Source organism: Thalassophryne amazonica, chromosome 1 (assembly GCF_902500255.1).
Source record: "Thalassophryne amazonica chromosome 1, fThaAma1.1, whole genome shotgun sequence".
Taxonomy (NCBI): domain Eukaryota; kingdom Metazoa; phylum Chordata; class Actinopteri; order Batrachoidiformes; family Batrachoididae; genus Thalassophryne; species Thalassophryne amazonica.
The window spans coordinates 125,493,894-125,506,942 of record NC_047103.1 but is presented as its reverse complement, the minus strand read 5'-3'; the positions used below and the strand labels follow the sequence as shown (position 1 = coordinate 125,506,942).

At 40.2% G+C, this 13,049-nt stretch overlaps 1 protein-coding gene across 1 annotated transcript; it reads left to right on the top strand.

Moving 5' to 3' along the window:
* The first annotated feature begins 107 nt into the window (after positions 1-107).
* On the top strand, positions 108-12,435 carry LOC117513204 (coiled-coil domain-containing protein 122-like). Its single transcript, XM_034173517.1, has 6 exons — positions 108-113; positions 6,082-6,189; positions 9,814-10,212; positions 11,019-11,135; positions 11,301-11,374; positions 12,084-12,435. Exons 1-6 carry the CDS (start codon positions 108-110, stop codon positions 12,178-12,180), a joined length of 801 nt encoding a protein of 266 aa, XP_034029408.1. The 3' UTR covers positions 12,181-12,435.
* The last annotated feature ends 614 nt before the right edge of the window (positions 12,436-13,049 follow it).

Here is a 13,049-nt window from a genome sequence, read left to right as displayed (position 1 = left end):
GTGCAGAGCTGGATGGATGGATGGACGGCCAGATGGACGGACGGAGGTGAGGCTCAGGCTGCAGGGCTGGGTGGATGGAAATAGGCCTTGGGTGCAGAGCTGGGAGGATGGAGGTAGGCCCCAGGCCTCAAAGCTGGATGGAGGTAGGCCTCAGGCTGCTGTACTTCTGCAGTTCTAGGCTGAAAACTAGCCACACTGCAGCAGCTCCCAAAGTCTTAGAACAGGCAGAGGAGGCAATCTATGGTAGCCCAAAGTAGAGGCTAATCCTAGATGCTAACTAACTCTAGCCCTATGGAGTAGTCAGACATGCAGAGAGGGATCGTCTCCCAAGACAGACACAAAATTGTCTAATTCCACAGAGCTTGTTGGAAATCAAGTAATTGTAGCTCAGCAATAAAAGCTATTATGCTTAAAAGGATGAGTGAAACTGTCAAAAGATACTAAAAACCAGTATAAAAAAGTAAAAATGATTAAAACAGACAAACACTGAGCAGAGACACCATGCATACTGCCATCGAATTAAATACTTATTTGCCTCACTGTATGTGTAGTTATCACTTATTGCACATTGAAGCAATCAGTGAGATTTCTTTGAGCTTCTCTGATATTTCTCAGGGTTACCACACGTTGATATGGCTTTTCCCATTACACTGTACAAGAGGAACTAGCCACAGACTGCTTTGAAGCAGGAATGTTTTGTTTTGGAGGCAAGTGCACTAATTGTTTACACTGCTATGATGTCACACTTGGGGAACTACTCTGAAATATAATGAATTGCACATAATAGTGCCATGACCTTTTGGGCTCTTCATTAAATGGTATTCTAAATACATAAAGGGCTAATTCTGTCTGTCTGTCTGTCTGTCTGTCCATCTGTCCGTGTTGTGTGGGCCGCCAGAAGAGGAGGTACTGCTGGCCCACCAACAGAGGGCGCCCTGCCTGAAGTGCGGGCTTCAGGCACGAGAGGGCTCTGCCGCCACGGACACAGCCGGGAGTGACAGCTGTTACTCATTACTTCCTGACAGCTGTCACTCATTCTTCATCACCTCACTCCATAAAACCCAGACGTCATCTCCACCTCATCGCCGAGATATCGTACTTCATTGAAGGTAATATCCTCAGCCGTTTTGTGTTACAATATATCTGTATATTGTGAGTGTTTGCAGGAGTACCGGTTCCTCTATCTGTGGAAGCTGAGTGAGTGCAGGACGGCACTCTTTTCCCCTGAGGAATCACTGCGGTACTCATCACATATTGAGTGAGAGGTGGAGGTGGCATTCCCACCGTTGTTGTTACTGGGTGTACACACACCCACACTTGACTGTCTTTGTTCTTCGCCAGCAGTACCAGATCCGACAGTCGGAGACGGTGATCACCTGGGGAATTCGGGACTTGGCGGCTCCAGTATTCACCAGGTTCTGTGGTGGCAGAAATCGTGTGGTTCCGGCCCTTCTCAGGACAGACGTCTTCTATCCTCGAGCCTGCCCACACGTCACCTTTGTAATTTGACTGTAATCATATTCTGAGATTGGCTGTATATTCGTTGTGCACATTTCACAACATTAAATTGTTACTTTTTGGCTCATCTATTGACCGTTCATTTGCGCCCCCTGTTGTAGGTCCGTGTCACTACACTTTCACAACAGTCCGGGATAAACTACCAAACTATAATATGTAGCCCTAAAAACTATATATATTCTGAAGCCTCATGACATAGGGAACAAAGTGGTACCATTTTTAAAAAAGTTCTGGGCAACCAATAATTTAATGCTTTAATTTATTCTCTTATATCTATTACAGGATTCAGCTCCCCCCCCCCCCCCCCCCCCCATTCCTGATGATGTTAAAAAGCCTGAGTACAAAAAGTATAATGCGGTCAGAATTCTAATTCCACTACCCCCTCATGTGCTAATTAGAGCTATTGTTTAGTCACTAGCCTATAGCAGTCCAGCCTCTCGGTAGTGGGGTCTGGTTAGGTTAAAAAAACTTCCAGCTTTTGTTGGCTTCTGGTTTATTCCTCTCTACAAGAGTCAAGACAGAAGTCAGACTACCAGAGCAAGAATTGTAGCTGAGGAAGCTTCTGTGATTTGAAGCAAAACGTCCTCACGTCAAGCACCCAGTCCAGTCGAAGATTCAAGCTTCTCTACTTTTATGGGTACTGTGCAACCAATAATTTAATACTTTATTCTATTCTCTATCAATTACAGAATTAAGCTTCCACCCCCCCCCCCCCATCATCCTGATGATGTCATCAAGAAAGCCTGAGTACAAAAGTATAAATCGCTCAGAATTCTAATTCCACTCCCCCCCCCAATCTAATGTCATCAAGAAAGCCTGAGTACAACAATTAGAAAGTGGTCAGAATTCTAATTCCCCCCTCCCATCCTGATGATGTCATCAAGAAAGCCTGAGTACAAAAAGTATAAAGTGTCAATTCTAAATCCACGCCACCCAAACTATAATATGTAGCCCTAAAAACTATATATATTCTGAATCCTCATGACATGGGAAACAAACTGGTACTATTTTTTATTAAGTTGAACTGAAAATTATCCCCAAAATAGCCTTTTATGTAAGACCATACAGTGATGTGCTTTTCATGCTGCCACTTCTGTCTGTCTGTCTGTCCGGGATAAACTCCCAAACTATATTATGTAGCCCTAAAAACTATATATATTCTGAATCCTCATGACATGGGAAACAAACTGGTACTATTTTTTTTTTAAGCTGAACTGAAAATTACCCCCAATAGCCTTTTATGTAAGAGTGATGTGCTTTTCATGCTACCACTTCTGTCTGTCTGTCCGGGATAAACTCCCAAACTATAAAATGTAGCCTTAAAAATTATATATATTCTGAATCCTCTCTGTCCGGGATAAACTCCCAAACTATAATATGTAGCCCTATAAACTGTATATATTCTGAATCCTCATGACATAGGGAACAAACTGGTACCATTTTTTTTTAAGTTCTGGGCAACCAATAATTTAATGCTTTAATCTATTCTCTTTATTTATTTATCTTTATGGTTACTGGGGCAACCAAAAATTTAATACTTTATTCTATTCTCTTTATCTGTTTATTTATTACAGAATTCAGCTACTCGTATATACAACCCCTGGCAAAATTATGGAATCACCGGCCTTGGAGGATGTTCATTCAGTTGTTAATTTTGTAGAAAAAAAGATGATCACGGACATGACAAAACTAAGTCATTTCAAATGGCAACTTTCTGGCTTTAAGAAACACTATAAGAAATCAGGAAAAAAAAATTGTGGCAGTCCAGTAACGGTTACTTTTTTAGACCAAGCAGAGGGAAAAAAATATGGAATCACTCAATTCTGAGGAAAAAATTATGGAATCATGAAAAACAAAAGAACGCTCCACACATCACTAGTAGTTTGTTGCACCCACCTCTGGCTTTTATAACAGCTTTGCAGTCTCTGAGGCATGGACTTCATGAGTGACAAACAGTACTCTTCATCAATCTGGCTCCAACTTTCTCTGATTGCTGTTGCCAGATCATCTTTGCAGGTTCCAAGGTGTTATCACTCCTTTTTAGATGCAGACTAACAAGCACATCTGATTTGATGCAGGTGTTAGTTTTGGGGATGAAAATTTACAGGGTGATTCCATAATTTATTCCTCAGAATTGAGTGAGTCCATATTTTTTCCCTCTGCTTGGTCTAAAAAAGTAACCGTTACTGACTGCCACAATTATTTTTCCTGATTTCTTATAGTGTTTCTTAAAGCCAGAAAGTTGCCATTTGAAATGACTTTAGTTTTGTGTCATGTCTGTGATCTGCTTTTTTTTTCTACAAAATTAAACAACTGAATGAACATCTTATTGCCAGGGTTGTATATTTTGAATCATGACATGGGGAACAAACTGGTACCATTTATTAAAAGGTCTGTTCAACCAGTAATTTAATACTTTATTCTATTCTCTTTATCTATTACAGAATTCAGCTTCCACCCCCCCCCCCCCCATCATCCTGATGATGTCATCAAGAAAGCATGAGTACAAAAATTCTAAAGCAGTCAGAATTCTAATTCCATTACCCCCCCAATCCTGATCAAGAAAGCCTGAGTACAACATTTAGGAAGTGGTCAGAATTCTATTCCCCCCTCTCATCCTGATGATGTCATTAAGTTCCACTCCCCCAATCCTGATGATGTCATCAAGAAAGCCTGAGTACAAGAATTAGAATGTGGTCAGAATTCTAATCCCCCCTCCCATCCTGATGATGTCATCAAGAAAGCCTGAGTACAAAAAGTATAAAGTGGTCAATTCTAAATCCACGCCACCCAAACTATAATATGTAGCCCTAAAAACTATATATATTCTGAATCCCCATGACATGGGGATCAAACTGGTACCATTTTTAAAGTGGTCAGAATTCTAATCTCCCCTCTCATCCTGATGATGTCATCAAGTCCCCCCCCCAATCCTGAAGATGTCATCAAGAAAGCCTGAGTACAAAAAGTATAAAGTGGTCAATTCTAAATCCACCCCACCCAAACTATAATATGTAGTCCTAAAAAATATATATATATTCTGAATCCTCATGACATGGGAAACAAACTGGTACTGTTTTTTTTTTAAGTTGAACTGAAAATTACCCTCAAAATAGCCTTTTATGTAAGAAATAGCCTTTTATGTAAGACCATACAGTGTTGTACCATGTACTTTTCATGCTGCCACTTCTGTCTGTCTTTCTGTCTGTCCGGGACAAACTCCCAAACTATAATATGTAGCCCTAAAAGCTATATATATTCTTAATCATCATGGCATGGGGAACAAACTGGTACCATTTTTTTAAAAATGGAACTGAAAATTACCCCCAAAATAGCCGGCTGTGGGTATGACCAGGCAGATTCAAATTTCAAGCCCTGTATATGTGTTGGCCATCTCTGTTTATTTAATCCCTTTCTTCAGCTACTTTATGTTCTCAACTGTTAAGCACCTGACTGTCCTGTACAACCCAGTTTTCCTTCCTGGCTGAATACATTCATTTTATGTTTGTAAAACTGCAATGTAAAAACAGTGAAATACACCACTACCTCAATTTTGATTTATTGATGTTTACATTTACTGTTACCTAGCTTTTGTGTGTAATTTTGTTATAAATTTGATTGCAAAACAAAGTCTGCATGGAGGACTTCAAATGTGTCTGTCTTTTAACCAAGTATTTCCAATTAGTTTGGGGAGTCCACCTCTTATAGTTTTGCTGGACAAACTTTAGCCCATTAACTATTATATTTATAAGACATCAGCATTATAAAAGCAAATGTTGGGCAATTGTTTTGATTAAAATGATTGGCATTTGGCTTATGTCTAAAACAGGTTAACCCGGGCACCCCAGCTAGTATATTAATATATTGGTCACATAATAATCTGTTTTAGAATACTCATACTCATCTAAACAGACATAATTTTCAAAATATTATCATAGTTTTACTGTATTTGTACATATTATTATTTGTAAAATAGAATTCAGGTTTTATTCTGTGTTTAAAAAACCTAAATCTACCTGCATTTTTGAACAACACTGTATTGCTTTTTGTATTCAAATTTTTCTGTGTTTGCAGTAATAAATTCTACAAATAGATATGACATTTTTCATGTTTTATTTCCATAAAATTAACAGCTCTGTTAAGTATTCTACTGTGGCATACTGTAAATTATCACACTTCGTCCTTATTTTTCTGTTTACACGTTTTCTTTCAAAATTTTAGTATTTCACTGTTAATTTCACAGTTTACAATGTAAATGTTGAACATTAGTTTAAGTCAGTACAGCTTCATCAGCATTTAACATTAGCTTGTTGAGCTAACTGTTGTTAAAAATGTTGAATGCCACAGTGAGCATGGTAGGATGTTATTCATTTATTTTTCTTACTTGAATAGAAGAAAAAATTATGCTAGAATAGTTTTTTAAATTAGTTTCACCTAGCCACATAGCTAATTTTGGCTAACTCGCTCACTTGTTTTGAGGTTGCTCTTAACTCTGCTAGCGTTACTCTGTGTACATTTTATTGTCATAATCCATTTTTTCATGAACTGTTTTCATTAACACAGGAGAATTCTGACTGTTCATTAACCAAAGCCGTACAGGACATTAATCAACATGGGCACACCCAGAGTGAAGTTTTGAAAGAGAATGAAAAGTTCCTCGTCAAACTCCAGGTTCAGCTTTATGACTTTAACTTCTTTTAATTTTCTGTTCATTGTGTACATAAAACATTCCTTTGTATTTCTCTGTATACCAGAAGGCTATATTATGAACTTTAGGAATGGTTGTAATAAACTATTCTTGGGAATGGTAAAATGGCATTAATAGTATTCACTCACTCACACATCTTCAAACGCTTACCCCAATTAAGGGTCACGGGGGTGTCGGCCGGTGCCTATCCCAGCAGTCATAGGGTGTGAGGTGATGTACACCCTGGACAGGATGCCAGTCTGTCACAGGGCCACATACAGACAAACAAACACATTCACACCTGCACGCAGAATTCAAAGTTTCCAATTCTCCTAACCTGCATGTCTTTGGAAGCCGGAGCCCCCGGAGTGAACCCAAGCAAACACGGGGAGCACATGCAAACTCCACACAGAAAGGTCAAAGGTGAGAATCAATCCCATGACCTTCCTGCTTCCTGGTACAAAAAATGGTTTTGCTGTTTAGCTAGTTTCCTCCTTCATGACAAGGGTATGGGGGGAAGGGGGGAGCGTCATCTAATGACATTTTGCTTTAACGACAGCATGTGTACATGCATATCTTTACTTTTTTTAAAATTGAAAAAAAAAAAAAACAGTTATTACTGTATTTTTATGTAAATACAAACTTACATGGGTTTTCTTCGGTAGTGGAGCTACCTCTCAACAGGTGACCGACTGACTGTGGCCCCTCAAGATGAGCTCCACTAAGCACCTGCGCATGTACACCTCGCCCGTCGAGGTGAGCTCACCCACCGAAGAAAAGTAGAAAACTTTTTGATTGGGGAAGTGATGGTCTAGTGGTTAAGCGTTGGGCTTGAGACCAGAGGATCCTCGGCTTAAACCCCAAACTCACTGGAAAATCAGTAAGGGTCCTTGGACAAGATCCTTAATCCCCAAATTGCTCCCAGTGTTGTATGGCTGGGGGGCCTGGCTGCCTTTTTGTTTCTGTCTTTTGTTTTTCCTTCCAGGTGGCTTGCATTTGGGACTGAGTGGCTGTGTTGCTGAGGTTATCAGGACCTCACCCTGATCACCTGCGGCTCGTCAGGACTCACAGCTGAGGTGCATCTATATGGATTGGAACATGGTGGCATTTAAGACTGGAGTATACAGTGTGTATTTGCCAGAGACTCGACCTTGTGACCAGACGGGTGAGATCGTCGTCTCGGGAGCCATCTCATCATCAGTGGATGCAGAGAACGTCCAGGGTTTGATGCACGGTCTGTGAAAGAGGAGGGGGTGAGGTCTCACGCTCGTCAGCACACTTCCTGAGGTACGTTAGATTTTGTGACTAACATTTATACAGTCAGTAAATGTGGTGTCCCTCACACCTTTATTATTTTGAGCTGTATGTTAGTCATGTATCGGCTTCCACTGCAGTGGAGTTTTGTGAACTGGATGTTCCATGCCTGCAGGTTGGGAAGCTGATTAGTAATCAAGCCAGGAAGTGTTTGCTGTTTGTACACCTTTAAGTGTTCTCTCTGTGTGTAGAGTGTGGACTCACATAATGGTTCCTTCTTTCACAGACTCGGTTTGTTGCGGCCACCTGGGGGGTGTCGGCGGGGTCCTTGGGTCCGAACAGCTTCTGGCTCCGGACCGTTAGCGCTGCTGGGAGCGCACCACGCCAGACCGCACTTTCTGTTATTTTTGTATCACTGTTATGTATTAAATTCAGTTAGCCTTTGTACCGTGCTCTGCTTATTTCATACTGGGTCCTTCAAACGCTGGTCGGTTCTCCGAGCTGCGTCCGACACATAACACCCAGTGCGTAATGAGTACCTTGCATGGCTGCGACCCTGACATTGTGTGTGTGTTTGTGTGAATAGGTGAATGTGAGGCATAATTGTAAAACACTTTGAGCATCTGATGCAGATGGAGAAGCACTATATAAATACAGTCCATTTACCATTTAAAACCCACGTAAGTTTTGTCTTTACATAAAAATATCTTTACATAAAATGTGTCTTTTCAATTTGTAAAAGTAATGCCTTGCATGTACACACTGTCTTTAAAGCCGAATATTGTCGTTAGATGATGGAGAGATCATCTTGACGGGGAGATGTGCAGTTGCGTAGTAAAGAAAGGTAGATAAACCAGACGGGGGGAGGTGTTAAAGTCCGGGGTAGAGAGAACCGAATGCGCAGTTGCGCAGTGGAGATCCTCTCGATAGGTAGATCATCTCATCGGGACACTGGTCTGCAAAAACCATGTTTTTTTGTAATTCTCAACAATCAGGATGTATAGATAGACACTCTAGATTATATATTCATCAGCTAAAAATTTTGATGTTCTGGTACAAATGAGGTAGTTAGTGGTTAGCACTGTTGCCTCACTGCAAGAAGGTCCTGGGATCACATGCGGCCCTTTCTGTGTAGTTTGCATGTTCTCCCAATGTTTGTGTGGGTTCCCTCCAGGTGCTCCATCTTCCTCCAACTTCCAAAGACTTGTGAATAAGGTGAATCAGAAACTTTGAATTGACCATAGTTGTGCGTGTGGTTGTGTTTGTTTGTCTGTATGTGACCCTGGACAGACTGGTGTCCTGTTCAGGGTGTAACCCGTCTCTCGCCCTATGACTGCTGGGATACGCTCCATCACCCTGTGACCCTTGATTGGTGCAAGCAAGTCCGGAAAATGAATGAATGGTATGAATAAAGTCATACATAGTCAAAAAAAAAAAACCACCATTACAGACACATGTACGAGTATATTTACTTGGGCATTTCTATCATAGTGTGTTGGGGTAGATCAGTCCTCTAATGTCTTTCATAGTACTGTTTATTAGCACCATTAGCACTAATTAGCAAGTGGTTTGGTGACATTAGGTTCGCTGATAGTTGATGACTCCTAAGACAATATGCCGGTCATCTCTTTTAATACCCACACCCAAGCCTGTTTCATCTGTTATGAAAACCACATCCAGTTAACAAAAATATGGCTTAATTAAACACCCAAACCACAGTTAGCCTGTCAGCCATAGCTTTGCCCATTTGGGTACTTGTGCAGGGCCGCATATTACTGTTCTTTTATCCCACCCTGGTCAGGTTCTTGCCCACCGCCCACCTCTTTGCCCATTTATGGGTTGACCAGGAGCTAAGCAGAGTTAAGTGCTGCCCAGATGCCAACCTCTAAAGCTGCACTATTTGAGCTTCAAAACAGCTTTTCCAAAAAATCTCCAGGTGACATTGTGCAGGGTTTGTTCAGTATATTTGAAGTCCATGCTTCCATGCTATAAACCACTGAATGAGACATCTGTCTCATTTGGGGCTTAAAAACAATCCAACCTAAGTATTTTGAGCAACAAATCTTGAAATAAACATCATACTTATTCTTTGTCATTTTCACATTTTTCTGGTTTTTGGTGCTGAAATGTTTAAATTGTAGTTTGTGAAGATGACCGTGTGAACTAAAAACACAACATTTTATATTAACATGAGGTTTTCAAGGTGAATGAAAGGAGCATCAAAGTCGTTTCTCTTGAACTGCTCCTCATGAGTTATACAGGGTACAAATGTTTTACTTAATCCTTTTTTCAGAGGCTTTCAGAACTCAACCAAAACACTTTCTTACTTTGAAGTTGTTCTTTTTTTCCCCAAGCAAATTCTGTCAGATGTGGAAAAAAGGGGTAATGAAGCAGAGCTGGAGCTGAAGTCCAAGGTGAGGGAGAGCCTCATGCTGGAGGAGAACATGGAGCAACTGGAGCGTCAGACTTACCTGCTGCAGGTTCGCTGCACATCCATCAGCGTTGATATCACCAACCTGCGGCTTCGTGTAAACGAGGAGGAGGAGAAAGCCTGTACAGCACTGGCAGGCTATGAAGTTTACCAAAAGAAAATGGAGGGGCACAGAGCTGCTGTTTTGCATGCACTGAGGCAGACGGAGGCCCACAAAGAGCTGGAGGAGAAGAAAGCACGGGTCAGGATAATGACTCAAAAAAAACAAGAGCTCATGGAAGATTTGGAAAATCCAAATGGAAACACACTGAGTGTAGAGAAGGTGTGTGTGTGTGTGTGTGTGTGTGTGTGTGTGTGTGTGTGTGTGTGTGTGTGTGTATACAACCATATAATCTTGATTCTTTTTGAAAATGTGAACTGAAAGAGCCACTCTATTTTATTTGCAACCCACACACTCGTATTTGTAATTTTGCATTTTTACACCATTGGAATGGAGTTGAATGAATCAATCAAAATGGGCTTGTAGTGTAGACTTTCACCAGTTATACAGTTTCATGGCGAAGTGGCAGAGAGACAAAAAAAATAATAATTCAGTTTAGATTTCATTTGTTTTCTTACATTAATGTTACCCTGGTAATGCAACTGGCACTTCTTAAGCCTCAGCCACACAAACCTAGAACTCCTTCATAGTTGTCATGATGTCTTGATGGCTTCCTTCAATAGTCTCCTTCTTGCACAAGCACTCAGTTTTTTGAGAACTGCCTTCTCCAGATACGGTGCATCTGGAAAGTTTTCACAGTGCTGCACATTTTTCCACTTTTTGTTATGTGACAGTGACAGTTTTTGTAATGTTACTTCATGCTGGAAGGGGGCATGGAGCAGGAGGAGACTATCACCTCCCTGTGTTTAATTTTTATAAGTAAGGCTGAAAACTTGAGCTTGTGGTGCAGCTTTTTGGTCTAATAAATATAAAAACAAATCATGTCCTTATCCTGTGTATCTACATAACACCAGTGACAGCATTTACTTTGGTTTAAGTGAACAGTTTTGTTTCTTTCCTCCTCTCTCACTTTAACATATGCCAGATTTTCTGTGTCCAATATATTTTTTTCTACTTGTTATCCGCAGGGAGAGATTGACGCTGTGAAAGAGCAGATTGACATACTGAAAACTGCTGTTGCTGAAAAGAGGGCAAAACTGCAAGAGGAGTTTGACACTCAGACACAGCTAAAGAAAGACATAGAGGTCTGAAATTACTGCTTTGTTAATGTGTATTTAAAAGCACATACTACAACAAATGACAATAAATCAATTTAACAAAGGATGGTATTGGAGTTTAAAGGGAACCTGCCCCACAAAAACTCATGGCACTGATTATTTTACTTTTGTTTTGTTTTTTTGCTTATTCAGATCCAGAACAGACGTTATGAAGCCATCATAAAGCGCCTCCACTGCCAGCGGAGTAAAGCCCAAGCTGTGCACAGGTACATATGAGTATAACAGCCACACAGCACTCTGTAGTCGCTGTTACTTGGCACTCACCCCCCCCACCACCCCATAGCCGGACACTAGGCCAGCAGAAAATTTTTATACCGTTTTACCGTTATCTAAAATTATGCATTTTAAACTCTCATTCCAATATTTGTGAAAAGAAAAACATGATTTGACAGTTACTTGGCAGAGGAAGCACTGAAAACACAATGAATTAATTATTTGCTGCAAGACTGATACTCTAGAGTCTAGACTTACAAAAATACATATATGAGGCTATATGGTTGTTGCCATTTAATAAGAATATAAATGGATGTGTGTGTGCATGCGTGCATGCGTGCGTGTGAAAATTCCTTAACTCAGCATTCCGTAACTCAGTCATAAACAATGGTATAACTGGGGTCTCTGTGGGAAAAGAAAAGCAATAATGAGATAAATCCTAAAATTTTAAAAACAGCAACCCAAGCATGATTACATTATTTTCCTTCATAAATAACTGGCTTTAAAAGGCACATGATGGTAAACAAATTGGTCATGTTAAATAGCACATTTGAATCAACTGTAATCACATTGATTATCACAGGTGTATGATTTCAAAACACTATATTGAATTGAATTGTTTTTAGGATATTTGTGAATGTTTTGGATGTTGTTTTGAATAATATATTGTATGAACTCTGAACTCTGTGTGTTTTTACTCAGGCAAATGTCTGCAGATATTTACCACATGGAGAGACAAATAACTGAACTCAAGAGGCAGCTGGAGTCATGGCAGGACTCAGTGGATAGTGGAAATTAAAAGTACAGACATACGTATATACACATAAAAATGTATTATCTCCCCGTTTTGTGGATGAAAGTTGTTATTTATTGAAGTAGTTGCCCATGACTTAACTGAAGAATTTAAGCTGTTACTACCATTGCCCAGTTGAGGGCAGTAGAGTCAAGGAAATGTCTTTGTGGAACCCATGACCTTGTATGTTATGTAGTTTGATGATATCAGCATGTTGAAGGTCTGTCAGGAGAGAAACACAAAGTCATATTAAAATATTTGTTATCACATCATTTGCTTTTTGGTTGTAAGGACATTTTATGAGGCTGCCTTTTTAATTTTGTGCTGCAGTTTTGGCACAGAAATTATTCTGACACAAGCACTATGCATCAGATGGTAAAAGAGCATCGGCTTGTCCAGTCCGTGTCCCTCACAGTGACCCATCCAGTACAAAAGTGTCTACTGTAACTGCCAAAGTGGCCGTGCTGTCCTGGTACAGGCCTGTCTCAGCTTGTGCTTCACTCTACCTGTGGTCAAACAGCAACATGACGGTCCCAGTTCCAGCTAATATGGGTGGAACTTTGTTAATTCAACCACAATTCCACGTTAACTGAACAGTCAGATTTCCTATTCAGAGAATGACTCATCATCACAATGCATTCCTTCAGACTCTGACAGGGCACGAATGCTCCTTTAGTCTAGGGATGGCACAATACCACTTTTTCTGATATGATACTGCTATGATACTTATACTGGAACTTTCTGATCCTCCCGATACATAAGGTTCTGGTATCAGTATCATGAACAACACAATAACTTAAATTCAATAAAAGCATCGAAGTATATTTCCCAAGTTAAATGAAATTTTATAGTTGATAGATGCAGATTATTCATAA

Excerpts from the sequence above, each read along its gene's own strand:
- LOC117513204 (XM_034173517.1), top strand. Across the intron at positions 10,213-11,018 it reads ACACACTGAGTGTAGAGAAG|GGAGAGATTGACGCTGTGAA; the intron begins GTGTGTGTGTGT and ends TGTTATCCGCAG. Across the intron at positions 11,136-11,300 it reads AGCTAAAGAAAGACATAGAG|ATCCAGAACAGACGTTATGA; the intron begins GTCTGAAATTAC and ends TTGCTTATTCAG.